An 18,360-nucleotide genomic window follows, 5' to 3' on the forward strand; every position below is an offset into this window, starting at 1 on the left:
TGGTGTGACCTCGTGCTGAGGCATCCACCACCTCCATGGGGACACCACCGCCTCTGCAGCCCTCACAGCCCCTCACATCGCTCTTGGGGAGATACAAACCACAAGCAGATCCCACCTGAATAAAAGTGTCTGCATGGTGAAGGAAATCTTCGCCATTAGGGCTCACCCATGCATGCACGGCGTCCCTGGTGTTGCTTCTGGTTTTTAAACACTGTTTTGTAGGTATTGGTCCTTCTTAGACAGTTTACCATTGAGATTTGGGTCTTAGGTGATATGTGGGGAAGTTGGAGTCTAACTCAGCACCCTGTGCCTTAGCCAGACCCATGCTGGACTTGCCCAGGGTACACAGCAGGCTGAAGGGTGCATCCCTGGGTGCATGATGGAAATCCAGTGCTCAAACATGTCAAAATGTAGCCTGGAGCCTTCAGGGCTTGGACCCATTATTTAGCTTTAAAAGGAGATCATTTTGCTTTCCAGCAGCATGCTCAGTGCTGGGGGATCTCTACTCAGGGTTCCTCTTGGGGATCTCACTCCCGTTCCATGGGTGCTGGCACAAGGCACAGTCCTAAGGAAACATTTTCCTCCCCATCCTCTCCACTGATGCCTGAGCTCTGCACCCAGGCTGACAGTTATGAGACCTTCTTGGACTTACCTGGGGGTTTATTGTCTTATTTCCTTTGGCGAAAGAGCTCACCTTCTGGTGGCACAAGGGGAAAGGGGCACAGGGTGCTGTGCCGTGCCGGGGGTTCCCTCAGAGGGATGCAGGCACAGCACACCGGCTGGGGACAGTCATACTGGCCTGTGTAATGAGAATCATGGCAATGGCACCAAGAGGCCTCGTTAGTGGTGGTGTCTGTGGCCTGGCATGTGTCTGAATTGTGTGCTTGCAATGTCAGGCAGCGCTTCATTATGGGAGCAGGTCTGATGGGTGAGGTGGAAATTATGGAGATGTATGCAAATTTATGCAAATTTACACTCTGCTGGGTTTTCAGTAGGGCTTGTTGGCATATTCCATAAGGAAGCAGCTATTTTAAGTTTATTATATTTTGTTCTAGTCTCTGGAAGACATAATCCCTTCTCAAAGGCCTTGGAATTCATCATTAGGCACATCAGAGCCCTGGAGAAGGGTGACAGGCATCATGTGACAGTGAGACCAGCCCTGCCACCCCCCCTGCAAGACCTCCGGTACTGGGCAGTGCAGGCAGGCAGGACACAGAGTATGAGCCAGGCAGGGAATAGGACCATCTCCATAGCCCTGGTTGCTGCTGTTGCTTTGCAAGCGGGGCAAAGCTGGGGCTGGTAGGAGATCCATGCTCCGCGGCACACTGCTGGGATTTCACCATACACATCTCTCCTTGAGGTGCCCCTCCAGCAGTACTGGGGTGAAAAGGAACTTGCCTGGGCAGGAGCTTCTGCTGTGGCTGTCAGGTACTTGGTGCTGAAGGAAACAGCCACCAGCTGGGTCAAAACACAGAGGAAGGCATCAGCTGCTGCAGGTGGTGGCTGACACAGGCAGGCCTGGAGTACCTAAGTACCACCATTCCCTGGTCACAGAATCACAGAATCAGGATCATTAGGTTGGAAGGGATCACTGGAGATCATCTACTCCAACCCTCTGCCACGGCAGGGCCACTTACAGGTGGCCACACTTACAGGAACACGTCCAGGCAGATATTGAAAGTCTCCAGAGAGGGAAACCTCACAGCCTCCCTGGGCAGCCTGTTCCAGGGCTCTGCCACCCTCAACATAAAGAAGTTTTTCCTCATGTTGAGGTGAAAGTTCTTGTGTTTTAGTTTATGGCCATTGCTCCTCATCCTGTCACTGGGCACCACTGAAAGAGTCTGGCACCATCCTCCTGGCACCTGCCTTTGAGATATTTCAATGCATAAATGAGATCCCCTCTCAGTCTGCTCTTCTCCAAACTGAACAAGCCCAGCTCTCACAGTCTCTCCTCATAAGAGAGACGCACCTCTGTGGAGAGCAGTGACCCAGGTCCCCAAAACTCACCCCACAGCACAGTGTCACCCCATGATGTGAACCCAGGGGTTCACACCCCACCCCGAAGTCCCCATCCAGCCCTCAAGAGGCTGGACAGGACCCCGCAGCTGGGGGCTGGTGTGGACATGGTGCAGTATGGTCAGCCCGCACTTTGCTGCTGGTGAGCCGCTGGTGCCGCGGTGTTACCATGGTGCCTGCGAGAGCAGCCGCAGCATCCGCTGGCCCTGCATCGCGCCGCGGATGGGTCTCACTGCGGAGGGGGAGGCGGTCGTATCCGTACAGCTGTTGTGTCTGCTGCCTGTGAGGGCCTTTTTATGCTCTTTCTCCCTTTCAAATCAGTTCACTGCAAGTGACTGAATCTCCTCTAGCTTACAAACCTTTAAATACACATGTATTCATGATTTATTTTTCACAGCTGAGGCCAAGGCAGTGCTGCATGCTGGAGGCCATTGCACCAGGCATCCCATTGCACCAGCTCTGCTCCATGTGGGGAGAAGGCTCCCCAAGGAGCCCCTTGCCACTCATCCTGGAGCAAATTGCATTCTTCTGTGTGCTACTTTTGGACCTCTTGCTGCAGGATTGCGAGGAGTCTCAGTGGCTGCATCCTCACAACATATGCTTAAGGTGAGAGGCAAGAGCATCCCGTGGCTACATGATAAGGAGGGAAAAGACAACCCATTGGCAACAGGGACAGTTCACTGCACAGGATGGTGGCAGGATGGTATCCTTCCCCTGCCAGCACCTGAGGACATCAGCTCTGTGTCCCACCTGGGCATGCGGGACTCTCAGCACGTACCAGTACAATTTGACAGCCTCCAGGGAGGCACAGCTCACTGCACAGCCGGCATGGCACGGAGGAGACGGTCCACGGATCACCGCCTGGTCACCCCTCTGTGTGGGGTGTGCAGATCTGCTGCTGGTGAGGCTTCATTTTTAAAATGCATTAGCCGCTCGAGGTCACTTGCAATAGAGGCTTTAATTAAAGTAGAGATCAATTTTTGTCAGCGCACTAGCAGAGCACAGTCTGTACTTTTCCTTCTGGAGCCGTGTTTGCTTGCTCGTACAGAAAGCGATGCAGAGGCAGGGAGCTCTGCAGACAAAACTGAAGCACCGGAGTCAGTTTGCGATGCTGGGGGTCACCAGCTGCTGTAAAACCTGCAGCTGTACCCATGATGACCACCCTGCGTACCGGCGCATGCACACAGCACACTGTGCAGGCAGGGTAATGCAAGGGGGTTTGGTACCTAAGAATCTCACAGAATCATAGAATAGTTAGGGTTGAAAGGACCTTAAGATCATCAAGTTCCTGGGATCCTGCCTAAACAAGAAGTTTGACCTGCAGATATCTGTGGTAAGCAGAGCATTAGGGGACTGGTTTCTGTCGCTGAGGCTGTGCGCAGCATAGCTGGGCACCTGATGGCTTTGCTCTGCTCCCAGGGTCCCCAGCTGTGACAGACTAATGAAAAATGCATTAGTGTTAATGGCAAGATCTCAGAAGTCATTGCTTCCTGGGGTCGTAAAAGAAAAAGCAACCTGCACACTATTAATGGACACCAACTCATATCATTCGGCCTTCCCACCACACATTACAGCTGCCCACAGAAGTTACGCAAACCTGGGTTCAGACAGTGCAGCAGCACTCAAAATACCACCAAGCCTGCAAACAGCAGTGGCCAGGGGCGTTTTATTTATTTATTTGTCTATTTATTTACTCATTTAGCTGTCTATTTATTTATTTACTTAGCAGGAGACAGCAACAGCAGCAGCTGCAGAAAAGGGGATTTGGTGAGGGATGGCACCACTGGGATACAGGAGCTGGCCAGGGCGCTGCAGAGTGGCAGCAGAGCTGAGGCCATCTCCTCCATCAGCACGCAGGGCTCCACGTTGCTCTCCCTCACGGGATGGCAGAGCAGGGATTGCGTAAAAAACTGGGAAGCAGGCGACGCCGCAAAAACCTGACAGTTTTATCTATGAGAAAGCAAGCGATAAAACTGCGTAAAACTGCGTAGTCAGGTGACAAAAAAGTGCGGCAGCTTATTGGGGAGCAGGGAAAAAAGACGCTGCAAGGACGGGGAGCCAGCTGATTCCTGAGTTCAGGTTCCTCCTCTGGCTGGAGCGCAGCACTGCAGCTCTCGCCCGGTGAGCACGTCCTGCTGTCCTCGGCTAACCCTGCCGGCAACGCTAGTCTGAGCATCATTCCCCAGTGGGACATGCTCTGCACACGTCTGGCTTTCCGTGACATCCCGCAACAGGCGTGCAGCTGATGTCCGGTCTCGTCAGCACCCCATGTCCCCAGAAACACGTTTAGGAAGGCTTTGGAATGGAGCATCGTGCTGGCGTTTCCCAAGCACTGTGCCTTCCCTCCGGCCTCCCTGGCGCAGTGCCTGTGGCACTCCCTTCCCCTCCGACCCCGCTGCACTGCCCTGACGTGCCAGGCCATGGGGCAGCAGCTCTCAGCCTGCAGCAAAGGGGCTGCTCTGCGCTGCGTGAGGGTGGCAGCAGCGGCAGATCTTGCCCCACCAGCTGCGAGGAGGCCAAGGCTGCCAACAAGGGATGTAACGGGGAATTGAGGGGGGAGCCACATTTATAGAGCAAGCAGCCAGGAGAAGGCAGGTCCAGCCCTGCTGCCCCTGCAATGGAAGGCAAGGGCTGGGCAGATGCATGTTACTTCTTGGTGCATCCTCCTTGCTTCTGCCTGCCAGACCTGCTCTATACAGAGCAGGCAGCATACAAACTGGAATGTGAGATGCTCTGGTAGCCCAGCATGCAAGAATACCATCTCTATTTTTTCCTTTCAAAATAGACTAAACTCAGCAGCAAGACAAGGTTCATGGTCATGATGTGCCACCTTCCTTTGGCTGCTACTTTGCCTAATTGCACCTAAAGGTGCAGTTCAGTCCCTACAGTCATCTCTTTCTAAAACACTTCACTGCTTCTCAGCACTAGAGTGCCAGCTCTTCAGATTTTATGCATCTGCTTTCTCCCTGCGATGCCTCATCTGGTGCTGTGCAAAAAATGAGGGTGTCTGGACCATCAGCATTTCCATGCTGAAGTCCCCTCCCTGTCACTTGGCTATGTTAAGCACTTACCCTGCAAACATGAAGTATTTATGCACTCCACCAGCAGACTGCACCCATGTAGGAAGCTGGTCTCAGCATGTGTATGCTGCAGAGATGGTGGCAGACGAGTTCATTCTTTGGTAGCAAACAACACCAGGATGTATTCCAAAATACGTAGCCTTTTGGTGCAAAGATGTATGCTAGAAGTGATGAATGTGTTCTGGTGAGTGGTACACCCATCACCCAAGCTTCGGGCCCTGATGTAATGCCTCTGTGAAAACGGAATGGGCAGAGGAACAGCAGAGACCAAATTATCCTTGTTCCTTGCGTTAATTCCTCACTTGTGATACTAGACTGCTACCCTCCAGGGAGAAGAAACTGCACTGCCAGAGGAACATCCACATCAAATCTTGAGTTTCTGCATTTCTAAAAGTTCTCCTGAGGGCTTAAGGATGACTCTTTCAGGAAACCAGAATCAGAAGCCTTAAGGGAATAGAAGATTTGCAAAGGGCTGCGGTGAACGACTTAGGGAGGAATTCTGCTTGGCCAGACTTGGTGAAAAAAAGAGAAAGGAATAAATGTATTCATACTGAGCAATTGATTTTTCTAGAAACGTTCTCCTGCTTAAATTATAACCAAGCCCTGGCACTGCTGAGTGTTATGATTTAATACCCCCATAATTAAAGACGCTGTTGTCATCCGAAGTCCTCACTGTGCAGAGAAAAATCAGCTCAAGAGCAGCAGAAATGTTTTTCAGAAGTTGAAGGCTGATGAGCATGAATTCACTTGTGAGAAAGCTTCCGACACACAGTCCTCAAACCTCCTGTCAGCTCTCACCCCATTCCCAGGGCAGAGTGCCACTTTCCCCAGGGTATCCTGCTGCAGCCTGCTGGCCTTGCCCAGGTAGGTTTGGTCAAGGGACAGCAGGGTCTGCAATACTCACCCAGGCCTTCCCCACTAAGATAACCTGAAGAACAATGGGCAAGACAAACCAAGAAGTGATCCAGGAGCACTGAGGTGCTCCGTAAGTGATGAGGTTACAGAGATGTAACCTCACATCTCACTAGAGATGTTGGCTCTGTTCTGGCTACAGTGAGCTCTGCAATGCTCACTGCATTGCATGAGGGGAGCTTAAAACAAACCTCTGTATCAGGGGCTGCAACATTCACACTCCAACCCTTGAAATGGTCCCAAGTGTTTCTTTGGGAATTACTGCTTTGACAAGTGAGAAGTCTTTATTATCACACTTAAGGTGCCTGAATAGATCCCCCAGCCTCCTCACTACGCTTCAGCCATGAGGAAACAGTCATATAAATAATTTAAAAATTAATTAATAGGACCAGCAACTCGATAAAATGACAACTCTAACAAAAACCAGAGGCACAAAACTTCAACACTGTATTCCACTGAAAGGACTTCCATCACTCCTGAACATGCTGTTTATGTGCAGAAATACCCTTCTTGTAGCATTGTGATACAGAGCTTCCATAACTATCTTTTAGCTCACGTAAAGCATCCACGTGAGCAAAGTGAATTTACCATGAAACTAAAGTGAGTGTCAGTGTAGACTGTTTTTCCATGTCAAGACAGACGACTATGAACTTTAAAACCTCCCTCTTCTGCTTTATTGACAGGTAAATTGTTCAAAAATGTTCTCACAATTCAATAATTACAAAGACTTGGACTTACATTAAAAAAGTAAAAACCAGAAAACCCCCAAAGCAGTAGTGTTCAGCTCCATCTGAGCCCCTTTATCAAGAATCTGAGAAAAAGAGCAAGTACAGTCGAACACTTAACAGGATTAAATGTTGACTAGAACACTCAGTTTAAACTAAAGATAAGTGCACATCCTATACAGTGTTTCAGAAAAGAACATTAGCCATTGATATATCATTAGCCCATTTAAACCAAATTTTAAATAAGTGACATCCAACTGTCATAAAATTGGCACAGAAGGCACACTAGTGTGACAATGACAAACTGGATATGCCAGCCGCTGAATTAATTACAAGCTTTTAATGAAACATGGTCACAAATCTTTGATTACTAAATGTATAATACATGGAAGCATGAGATTAAATATACACACAAAACATCACCACTGCACGTGGGCCATAGCAAAATATACAGGAGTGTGTTGTGCATTTTTCTACATGATCAATACTTGATTAATAATCATGGGGTCTTCATGCAGGTGAGGATACAATTAATGAGAAAAGCAGCACCCCCAGTTACATGTCCTTCACGTTCCACTTTGGTAACCAAAAAACCAGACTGATGTTTTAGTGCGATATAGTCCCGTAGATCGAGCAGACTTCGAGGGCAACGTGTCCATGAGAAGGCTTGCTAGCTAAACAATGTAGCGTGTCCTTACACCAAAAAACCCAGGAGAAACAACTTCTCAGAAGGAGACAGGCAGGATCTAGGAGTAAAATTTTCTTTCCCAGCAGTAATTACTGATATTTTAAAACCCCTGACTAATGCCTGATTGATGAAGACTAAAAAGCGGAGTACAGGTAAAAGATAACTGGGAGTAAGTCCTATGTACAAGACTAAGAAGCTGGTAGAAAGATAGAAAGACAGTTATGCAGCTGCGTATGTAATGGCTAAATGAATTAAAAGGCCACAAAACTATAACCATCTTTTATTTGACTTCCTGGTGATTCTACTGATGTTGGAAACGACCTACAGCTGCCTAGCATTCTTCTTAAGATTTAGGAAACAAACAGTTATGGGAAAAAGGGAAGAGAGTATTCATCTGAGGATGTAACCAGACCTGCCTGCATTTCCTATTTAGAGGTCCAAATTGTGTCTAAAAGGATTTCCTGCTAACGAGACATTACATCATTCTATAGAAAAATAATATTCCTGATATTGTAACAACATTATCAGTATCTCTATTTCTTTTTCAGCATAAGAATAAGACTATTTACTGGTGGCCTTAAATGGTCCTATGCAATAAAACTGTGTCACAGCTGTGCAGAAAGGAATCAACCGTAACTGAGCAGTGAACAATTCTGCATAAAAAGCTCGATCGCTATTTAGTAAAGAATTTTCTTCATTTCAATAGTTTGTATCTACAATCTGGATATATAATTATTCTTGTACAACACTAGAGATTCAGTGTCAGTCTTGGCACTAGCATCTGAGAAAGCTTTGCCCTGCTCTTGAATACTCCACAGACTAGTGGATGATCGAAGCCAGAGTAGTGAGAGTGGTAGTGTTATGCATCACAGGTTGACTGGTCCAGTCCGTCTAGCGTAAGCTGATTCCTATGAGGAGAGTTGGGGCTTGGGGGACCACTTGGATTTGAGCTGTTGGAGGGAGTAGAGTGTTTGGTGGAGTCTGAATCAGGCTGTTAATGAGAAACATGGAAAAAAAAAAAATGCTTACTTAAAATCAATTCTTCACACTCCAAAGCTTTCAAAGGCACTCAAAAATTAGTGTGAGCAACACCTATGAAGCACTGTGTATCAGATTTACTTCACTGCTAAACATTCATGCAAATACTTCCATTATTATCAACATGCCCCAGTGCAGTCCTGAAGGTGACCTCCTGACATAATAGGAATTATGGCAAAGTAAGTGGAAATTGCTGCACCTCAGGCTCCTCTAGCCACTGCAAGGCTTTCCTGTCTGAAAGCATCTCTTTGTCCACTGTTACTCTGGATTTACCAGCCTGTGTGTTTTAAGCAGTTTTTATAGCCTAGGAGATTTATCTGTCCATATAAACATGTAAATAATTACATTTAAATCATCTTCAGTTTGGTGAGAAGGAAGGAAGCAAGCATATGAACTTTACAAAACAGCAAAAGCATGTGAAGTGCCTGACAAAAGAGTGAAGCTTGCCAAGTATCAGCCTGGTGATCTGGAAACAGAATATACTTACTGGAGACACCCTGCGTCAATATCTAATAAAGACAGTCTATCCACAGTTATTTCCCCAGCGTTAGGTTGGTTGCTGAATATTTGCCTTCACAGACTGGTCTCACTTCAACAAGACGGCTGGCAAGTTTCCCACTATTTTGGTGAGTTACAACTCTGAGCACTGCACACATTCACAGCTAGTGAAATACTGCACAGGAAAAACTGCTACTATCACAGCAAGTTATTTTCAAGAAAGGGAATGCATATTTAGCAAATAGATTGAAAGGTAATATCCTTCAAGAATGCTGTTCACAAGGTTTTGCATGGCTCAAACAATAATAAGATCATCCATAACAAGATTATCCTAACACGTTCCAGTTCATGCTGTGATAAAGCCAAAAGCCTAAATAAAGCCAAAGGGTGTTATTAGAGCCTCCCTTTTCAAGTTTCAAACTACTACTAAGGAGTCATAAGAAATTGTAGCATCTACTGAAAAAGAAAACATTGTAAAAAAGTTAGAATTTGCCACTACTTGTGCCTACAAACAGCACCCACCATTAGAGCATGGAACTCGGAATTCAGGAAGGATGCTGCAGAAAACCGAAGTCAACTGACATAGTCCATCATTTGGAAGATCAAGACACTTTAAAGAATACTTGTATTTAGAAATTCGTATTTTCACACGCTTTCAATGGCTTATTCAAGGCAACAAAGGAAGCTGGAGCATAGCTGCGATTAGAACTCTGGACAAGTGCTTTGACTTGGGGTGTACTACAGCATCCTGCAAACATCTGCCTTCAGGGAAACACCCTTCAAAACCCAAAACATTACACGGGCCTGCGGTTGAGTACCAGAAAGCACTAAAGATGCAAAGATCCTGATCTAGGGGTTTGCCTCCCAGATTACTATTTGCCTAACACTTCCCTTGCACAGGCAGTGCTTGGGTAAAGCTTAGAAGAATCTACACCCATGAAAAATCAAGGAAATAAAAATGACATCTTCTCTCTTGATTCAGCAACATCAGTTTCGTATAGCCAGGACATTTCTGTTTAGTGACTACTGGCACATACTTTTACTCTTGCTAAAAGCAGTCTTACTTATTTTAAAATATGGCTCCTACTCAAGTTACAAGACAAAAAGTCTTCCTTAAGGCAGCACAGAAAATTACTTAACTAGTCGTATTACTTTGCTATTCTATGCTAATAGCCCAGAGAACATTTTTAGGAGCTTTGAGGACACTTCATCAATTAGTCACATTTCCCTTGTCTACAAAGCTTAATCCAAGACATAATACTTCTTAAAATATCACTATAAAAAGATCTTTTCACAGTTTTACTTCTGGGCTGGCATCTCTAACTTGCAGGCTGGAGAAAATATTTGTGGAAGGAAAACATCTCCATAAAGAACACAGTTTTTATGAAGTATTTCCTCAGAAATTTAATTTGTTGGAAGAAGAAAATCTACGGCAACAGGATATCATCAGTCTCCATTTAATAAAAACTACTTTACCTCTTTGTCAAACTCCTGGTCAGGATCAGACATACTTCGGGAAGGCACAGCTCCTCCCACATCACTGCCACCTGTAGAGAATGCAGAAAAAAAGGCAGGTTTACACCTCTTGTTGAACCTGTAAATTACAGCTCAGAACTGACAAGCTTGCTTCCAGCCTTACTTGATGAGGGCCATGAAATATAGGTTTTGTTTCTCTGCTGCTGCTGTTGCCGTGAGAGGTTAGCCGTAGATGGACATGGTTTTTCATCCTGCGCAGCAGGTAGGACACTCTGCAGTTGAAATGAAACACTTTGTTAGCTAGCAGCAAAAGTGATCCAATTAGGAGCTGTTACTCATGAAAACTGTACTGTGATTTTGAAGCTATTACAACCAGTGTTGGTAGAAAAACTGAACTTACTTGACCACATCCACATATTTTCAGTAACAGACACAAACCCTGAGAAAGACAGAGAAAGAACTAAGCCCCACAGCAGCCACTGGAACCTGTCAGCCAGCAAACCCTCTATGAACGGGCAGGGACTGTACCGACAGCTCTGCTTCCCTTCCTCCTCCTGCTGAAAGGACAAATGCATTACACTCATCTGGGCTAGCTGAGAAAGACAAGAGAAAGCCCGAACAGCAGCTATAAAATGGAAGGTACCTTTTTGCCTTCCTCTCTTGGATTTAACACTAAAATAGCTTACAAAATGCTGTATTTGTTAAATACAAAATAAAAATAATGCTATAAAGCACTGCAACTTACATGCATGTTAGTTACCTTCACAGCATTAGTCTCCCCCCTCCTTGTTTTTGCTCTAGATTTGGCAAAGTGCCACAAGCACACCACTCCAGTTCCTAACAGTTTGTAGCTACTCCTACCCTTGGACAGGGAAGCGGAGGAGGGACAGGAAGAGGAAGAAAGCAGAGGGGAGCCTTGCAGTGAGGAATGGTCACTCTTGAGAAAGGTTTCAGCAGAGATAGAGCTCATGTGATAGACATGCTCAAAGCCTGTTGGAGGTGACAGCAGAGCAGAATGCCGTGAGAATGAGGGGGAAGGAAGTTCATTCTGTTATTTTAAGAAGACAAACAAGAAAAAGGAAGGAGGAGAGGCTGATTATTTACAAAATCACGAACAAGGTCCTGGCAGTGATACCTGTTTCTTCCAGTGTCTCATTCATAAGTCAGCTAACAGTATTTCCTTGCATAAGATTTAGAAGCATTGCACATTAGGAAGGTTTACCTTTCTCAAAATGACTAAAAGAAGAATTTTGTACAGAGACAATACCTGAACCCCATACAGCTCATCTTCACAGTTTTTCTGAGCAAGAACAAATGCACATATATCTCTCTCTCTTTAAAATGTATTTTACCAGCGGAAGGTCCATGAGAACCTGCATTCCATCTCCTGGTCCCATATGAGCCACGTGGTTGAAATTCGTCGGGTTAGAAATCATCTTTGACCTTAGTTCAGGGTCTCTAAGCATTTCCCTAGAAGAATAGAGTGATTTTTACTATCAGCATTCCCAGTCTCTGCACGGCATCATATCTTAAGTTACATACCACGATTAAATTCTTACCGCCTTTGCTGTAATCGCTCTTCCTCAGGAACCTTAAATACAAATCTTCTTTTGCTCCTAGTTCGAAGCATTTGCTTCTTGCTGTTGTCAGATGTTTCTGGTACACTGAGGACAGCTCCTGCTGTAATATCACAATGCAATCTCATATACATAGGCATATGCTGACCCAGAACATCCAATACAAGTTTCATCTCACGCAAAGGCAACACTGCTTAAAATTGTCCTGTTAGCTTCATATCATTTTCCCATTTCTCCCCTTGCTCAGTACTCACCTGCAAACGCGTTCTTGAAATATATTAGTCTTGGTGGCTCGCAGTTAAGGAGATTCAGCGTGCCATCCATGTTTAATGGTCTGATCTGTTTTGAGGAAGGAGGCAGAGAATTAACTCAAGCCTAGCATACACTGTGAAGAAATATCTCAATTCAGAACTAGCCCAATTAAGTTCTATATCTAAAGAAAACTACTTACCCTTCGCAGGCCAATAGTCTGGACCCATTCCATAGTGTTAACATCAAATACGTCAACACCATACTCACTGTACACTGTTACATACGAAGAATTGCAACCTGCATAGATTAAAAAGAAACATAAAACCCTAATGTGGTTTCAGTAGTCCAGAACTGACATACATTTGGGCAAATTTCAATAGTTACATGTTTTCTGCTTCATGAAATATACATTTTAAAACACTTTCTCCCAGCCCTGCTTTCAAACAGATATTTTTGTGATAACAGATTCACTAACGACAACTCCAGCATGATGGAAAGATTTGAGTTTGACCCTTTCAGTATTTTTAAACTTCAAATTATGATTTCATGAAATTGCAAAATGGCATCTGAAGTTTTCAGATGCATACAAATTTGGTACTTGGTAGGAAGAGAGCAGCTAGCTTCTCTATAGATGCAGATTACTTCATTTTGGAAGCAGCAAACTAACTATACATCTGCTGCAGGGGAAAAGAGAGGGCCACCATCTGTGAGGTGGGTCATGAAGTCACGATGCGGATCTGTTCTCAACTTCCTTCCTCTTTTGCTAACAATTATCTAGCTTTAGATATTCACGTATGGGCTGCTTCCATCCAGTTAACAGAAAAATGTCGCAATGCTTAAGCCCACAACCCATTTTCTCTTTTCAACTTTTTTTTTTTTTTTTTTTTTTTTAAAGCATAGAAGGCATCAGCAGAAAAGTTTAGTGTAGGTCAAATGAAAAGCAGAGATCCTCAGAGCTTCGTACCAATATGCCCTGCTCAAGTAAAGACTGCGTCCTTATGTAAAGAGCAGTTACTAGAAATTTATGGGATTTAATAGAGAAAAGAGCTGCTTCAATAAACAAAAGGAAAATAACCCAGTAGGAAATCAAACACACCACAGAATCTTGTTAGAAAAACTGAAGTAAAGCAGTGGTGCTATTTTTTAAATTCACTCACAGAAAGCCTCAGACAGCTATCATAAATATATATCCCAGAAGTGATTTCTAGTCAAGTATTTATAATACAGGGTCACGGCTGGCTTGGAAGTCCAAATCAAGGGACACTACTGAGCACCAGACAGAAACACCAACTGCTTCTGCCTGGCCAGCTTGTAGCCAAGGCAGCACTTACCAATCAGAGCTGATGAGCTTGATCAGACCTCAACTGGTTCGCAGAGAGACACATATGTGTCTGCACTGGGATTGCCCACACTACAGCATTGAGACCTGCTGGCTCCACATCTTTGCACTGTGCTGTACTCAAGCCAAGCAGCCCCACACCACCTACACTGACTCTTCACAGAACCAGCACATTAAGCTGGTTTAGCTGCAACCTAGACAGGCCACCCAAGATAACAGAGCTGACTCTGTTAGCACAGACCTCAGCCTCTCTTAGCATGAAGGGACTGAATGCCCTAGAAACAAATTCTCTGTTGTGCCCTAAAACCTCTCCTACAACACGGTACTTTACCACAGCAGAAACTGCAATGGGGCAGAATCATTTGCACTCTGATGATCGCCTGATGGAACAGTTAAAAAAAGCCACCATCACTAGTCACTGACACTAGGAATGAAGAGGGACGACGAGGCTAATGAAAAGGAAAGCAATACAGTTTCCTTTGGCAGCAGAAAAAATTGCTCTTTCTACAAAACCAGCCCTAGGCCAATGCCACTCAGGATTGCACATACAAGAATGCTGTGAAACAGTTTACAGTAAGAACAGCTTCTAATAATAACAGACAAAACCATTGTCTAGCAAGCCTAGTTTGCTGAAATGCAAAAAAATAAAGCTGATAAAGGAAAAGGAAACATTAGCTTTGGCTAATGGCGTTTTAAGGTAGATTTTCAACTACATTGTTTCTTTGGGCCCTTGCTTCAGACTTCTGTACAGAACTAGGTCAGAATAAAGCAAGCAAACAATTTCAGCTCAAGACAATTAAAATTAAACAGACTTCCATTAGGGCCTGGCCTGATCAATGTGCACCTAACTGCTTACCGTACTATTTAAACAAAAAGCTATTTCTTGCCTTCTATCATTCAAAACATTTTAATTGCTGTTTGAGATCCAAATAGAAATCCCAGTTTTATCATTTACTGCCTTTAACTACTGAACACTTAAAAATGCTCTGCATGTACTTCTATCCTAACTAGCTGATGAAGCAATGCTCCTGAAACAAGCAGAGGGGTTGAAAAATTACCCTCCACCTGCTTGTATTATTTTTGGAAACTCTTCCCCTAAAAACAGAACCAAAAGGATAAAAACCCCTACTATAAGTTCTGCCAAAAGTCATATTTTTATCTCCCATTTTGTTATCTTTATGAAACTGAGTTTCGGTTACACTTCTTCAATTTTCTAGTGTACTTTGAGTACAGGACACAGAAGGCATCCTACAGACAACTAGACAGTTACACTTTCTAGGGCAGCAACAATCTTTACAGAATTTCACAGACCAGTAGTGTTGCACTGTCCTGCATCCAGAACTATTCTCTGCAATGTTTTATTCCATTATTTGTTCTTCTGCGTCCTGTAACAAGACAGAGCTTCTCTTCTTGCAGCATTCAGGATCTCAGCCCCGGAGATGGCCAATTCCAAAACTACCATCAGGAAGAACTATGTATCCTGTTAACTCATCAAAACTTAAACTGCTGATGTTGAAAGACAAACCCAAGCAAAATAGAATACAATGCTGATTATTTTAAAACAAGTAAAGCAGCAACAGGGATATGGCAACAGAAAAACATATACATACTACAGGCAACAGGAGTTGCAGGCCACATTAGTTCCTGCATGCGTGACCTTCGACCTTGCGAATCGACGTATACTCCCATATGGCTGAAGCAAAGCAGGTATTCCTCATTACTGAGCTCCACAGCACAAAGGGCATCAAAAGACTGCTGTGAGAGGAAGATAAGCGAGGGGTCATTAGGATTTACCAGGTTTATAGATTGTCCATCTCCCTGGATGGTCAACAGAGAGAACCCAGACTGGTAGCCAACACAGAGCTTGTCCTTGAACACTGTCATCCACTGTACAGTTCCTGGAGCCTGAATTTCACCAAATTTTTTGTGGAAAGGTTTAGTTCTGTGAATTTCATAGCAAAAAACCTGTCGCTTGACAGCAACAAACAAACACGTTGAGGAACTCTTCTTTAGTGTTCCAGTTGTAATCAATTGGCAGCCTTTAGTTTCTGCAAGCTTAATGTCAAAGTTTCCTTCTGACCCATCCAGAGAGGCCCAAGGGTAAAGGTGAACATGATGATTCCGACCACAGATGAGGATGATAATTTTCTCTTTGGGTGCAAGCTCTATCTGGTACACCTTCTTGCAATCAGCAGCTCGGACTATCACTGCAAAGGAAACAAGAGGCGCTGTAAGTTAAACAAGAAAACCACCAGGCCTGGAAACACTGCGGTGTTATATACTGATGTCTGAAAATGAATCTAAACAGTGACACAAACCAGATAAGAAAGAGTACTCATTATACATATTCAATCCTTTGTTATTAATTCTCAGAACAAACAATGAAACAAAGCATTCCTGCAACTCATTCTGTTGATATAAAGTCTCGGCAACACTTTGCAGGAAAAGACTGCTTAACATCTGGGATAAACAGAAAATTTTCTACATAACATCTGTACTATCTATACACTGCAAGATGCTGTATCTACTGAAATGGGTCGCACCTTCAGGAAAACATCCACATCTTCAGTAGATTACAAAGGAAGACCAAATTAGCAGAACACAAACAGAAGAAATACAAAGTATTTAATGATCATAGAATCATAGAATAGTTAGGGTTGGAAAGGACCTTGAGATCATCTAGTTCCAACCCCCCTGCCATGGGCAGGGACACCCCACACTAAACCATGACACCCAAGGCCTCATCCAACCTGGCCTTGAACACCGCCAAGGATGGAGCATTCACAACCTCCCTGGGCAACCCATTCCAGTGCCTCACCACCTTCTCAGTAAAGAACTTCTTCCCTGTATCCAATCTAAACTTCCCCTGTTTCAGTTTTAACCTGTTATGCCTTGTCCTGTCACTACAGTCCCTGATGAAGAGTCCATCCCCAGCATCCCTATAGCCCCCCTTCAGATACTGGAAGACTGCTATGAGGTCTCCACGCAGCCTTCTCTTCTCCAGGCTGAACAGCCCCAACTTTCTCAGCCTGTCTCCATACGGGAGGTGCTCCAGTCCCCTGATCATCCTCGTGGCCCTCCTCAGGACTTGTTCCAACAATTCCATGTCCTTTTTATGTTGAGGACACCAGAACTGCACACAATACTCCAAGTGAGGTCTCACGAGAGCAGAGTAGAGGGGCAGGATCACCTCCTTCAACCTGCTGGTCACACTCCTTTTGATGCACCCCAGGATACGGTTGCCTTTCTGGGCTGCAAGCACACACTGAAGCCGGCTCATGTTCATTTTCTCATCGACCAACACCCCCAAGTCCTTCTCCGCAGGGCTGCTCTGAATCTCTTCTCTGCCCAACCTGTAGCTGTGCCTCGGATTGCTCCCACCCAGGTGTAGGACCTTGCACTTGGCATGGTTAAACTTCATCAGGTTGGCATCAGCCCACCTCACAAGCGTGTCCAGGTCCCTCTGGATGGCACCCCTTCCCTCCGGCGTATCAACCGAACCACACAGCTTGGTGTCATCAGCAAACTTGCTGAGGGTGCGCTCAATCCCACTGTCCATGTCAGCAACAAAGATGTTGAACAATACCGGTCCCAACACCGATCCCTGAGGGACACCACTCGTTACCGGTCTCCAGCCGGACATCGAGCCATTGACCACAACTCTTTGCGTGCGGCCATCCAGCCAGTTCTTTATCCACCGAGTGGTCCACCCATCAAATTGATGTCTCTCCAATTTAGAGACCAGGATGTCATGTGGGACAGTGTCAAACGCTTTGCACAAGTCCAGGTAGATGACATCAACTGCTCTGCCCCTGTCCATCAGTTTCGTAGCCCCATCATAGAAGGCCACCAAATTGGTCAGGCAGGATTTCCCCTTAGTGCAGCCATGCTGGCTGTCACCAACCACCTCCTTGTTTTTCATGTGCCTTAGCATGCCTTCCAGGAGAATCTGCTCCAAGAGGTTGCCAGGCACAGAGGTGAGACTGACTCATATGATGATAACTGAGTCTAAAAAATGCTATACTGCTGGCAAATGTCTTAGCCAAACACAAAAGCAGAATAGTAAGCAGGTGTTAAACACCCATATGGAAAGGCAAAAAATGCTGTGTGATGGGGAAAGAATAAGGAGGAACCAACTTAAGCTGCAGTGAGAGAGGTTTAGGACAGGCGCCAGGAAAAGCCTTCTCACAGTAAGGACTAGTTAGGCTACCACGGAAGCTGGGGAGTTTTACCTTCTTTAAAACAGGGTTAGAGGCAACTAAGAGGGTTAGGTACAATATGTTCTGCTTTGAGGATTGTGGGTATACAGGCACTTTCAGGAAAGTAGTGAGTATTTCATGGGGAACAAATAGAAGAGATGAGTCAATTCCAAACTAGGAAACATAATAATGCATAAGCCAGTTTTATTAAAATGTCATTTTCAGTTTTCTGTTAGTTGAATGTATTAAAATATTTGTGAATGATAATTTTAAAAAGTTAACTAGAAATTTCATGCATTTTTTTCAGCAATAGTTGAATAACCTTGCCAAGTTACCAAATTCTGTGAACTTTGGAACAGCCTTGGCTGTTCAGATTACAAATCCAAGTGCTTTTGTGGTGTCTCTCCCCCTTGCACAAATAGATGATATGTCTCAAGAAATGTTCTATGAAATAACCAGCTTGGAACTTTGCCACAGAGAAAGGTTGTTTTATTCCCTAGCTCCAACTCCAGCTTACAGTTTAGTTTACTTGTCAAGAACTAAGTGATATTTTGACCAAA

At 44.9% G+C, this 18,360-nt stretch overlaps 1 protein-coding gene across 10 annotated transcripts in view; it reads right to left on the reverse strand.

Annotated features, from left to right (window-relative positions):
* Positions 1 to 6,659: 6,659 nt before the first annotated feature.
* CDC42BPB (CDC42 binding protein kinase beta) overlaps positions 6,660 to 18,360 on the reverse strand; it is a 96,239-nt gene continuing 84,538 nt past the window's right edge. For 6 of the 10 annotated variants that reach the window (XM_080619019.1, XM_080619017.1, XM_080619016.1 and 3 more), the window contains 8 exons: positions 15,212 to 15,808; positions 12,462 to 12,559; positions 12,265 to 12,349; positions 11,993 to 12,113; positions 11,786 to 11,903; positions 10,597 to 10,705; positions 10,434 to 10,504; positions 6,660 to 8,412 (listed from right to left, as the gene is read on the reverse strand). In XM_080619019.1, the coding sequence (XP_080475145.1) occupies positions 8,281 to 8,412; positions 10,434 to 10,504; positions 10,597 to 10,705; positions 11,786 to 11,903; positions 11,993 to 12,113; positions 12,265 to 12,349; positions 12,462 to 12,559; positions 15,212 to 15,808 (1,331 nt within the window). In that variant the 3' untranslated portion in view covers positions 6,660 to 8,280. Of the gene's footprint in view, positions 8,413 to 10,433; positions 10,505 to 10,596; positions 10,706 to 11,700; positions 11,904 to 11,992; positions 12,114 to 12,264; positions 12,350 to 12,461; positions 12,560 to 15,211; positions 15,809 to 18,360 lie in introns of those variants that run through there. The other 4 variants (XM_080619018.1, XM_080619015.1, XM_080619020.1 and 1 more) reach the window with 3 other exon arrangements.

Source organism: Psittacula echo (genome assembly GCF_963264785.1).
Source record: "Psittacula echo genome assembly, chromosome: 5".
NCBI lineage: Eukaryota > Metazoa > Chordata > Aves > Psittaciformes > Psittacidae > Psittacula > Psittacula echo.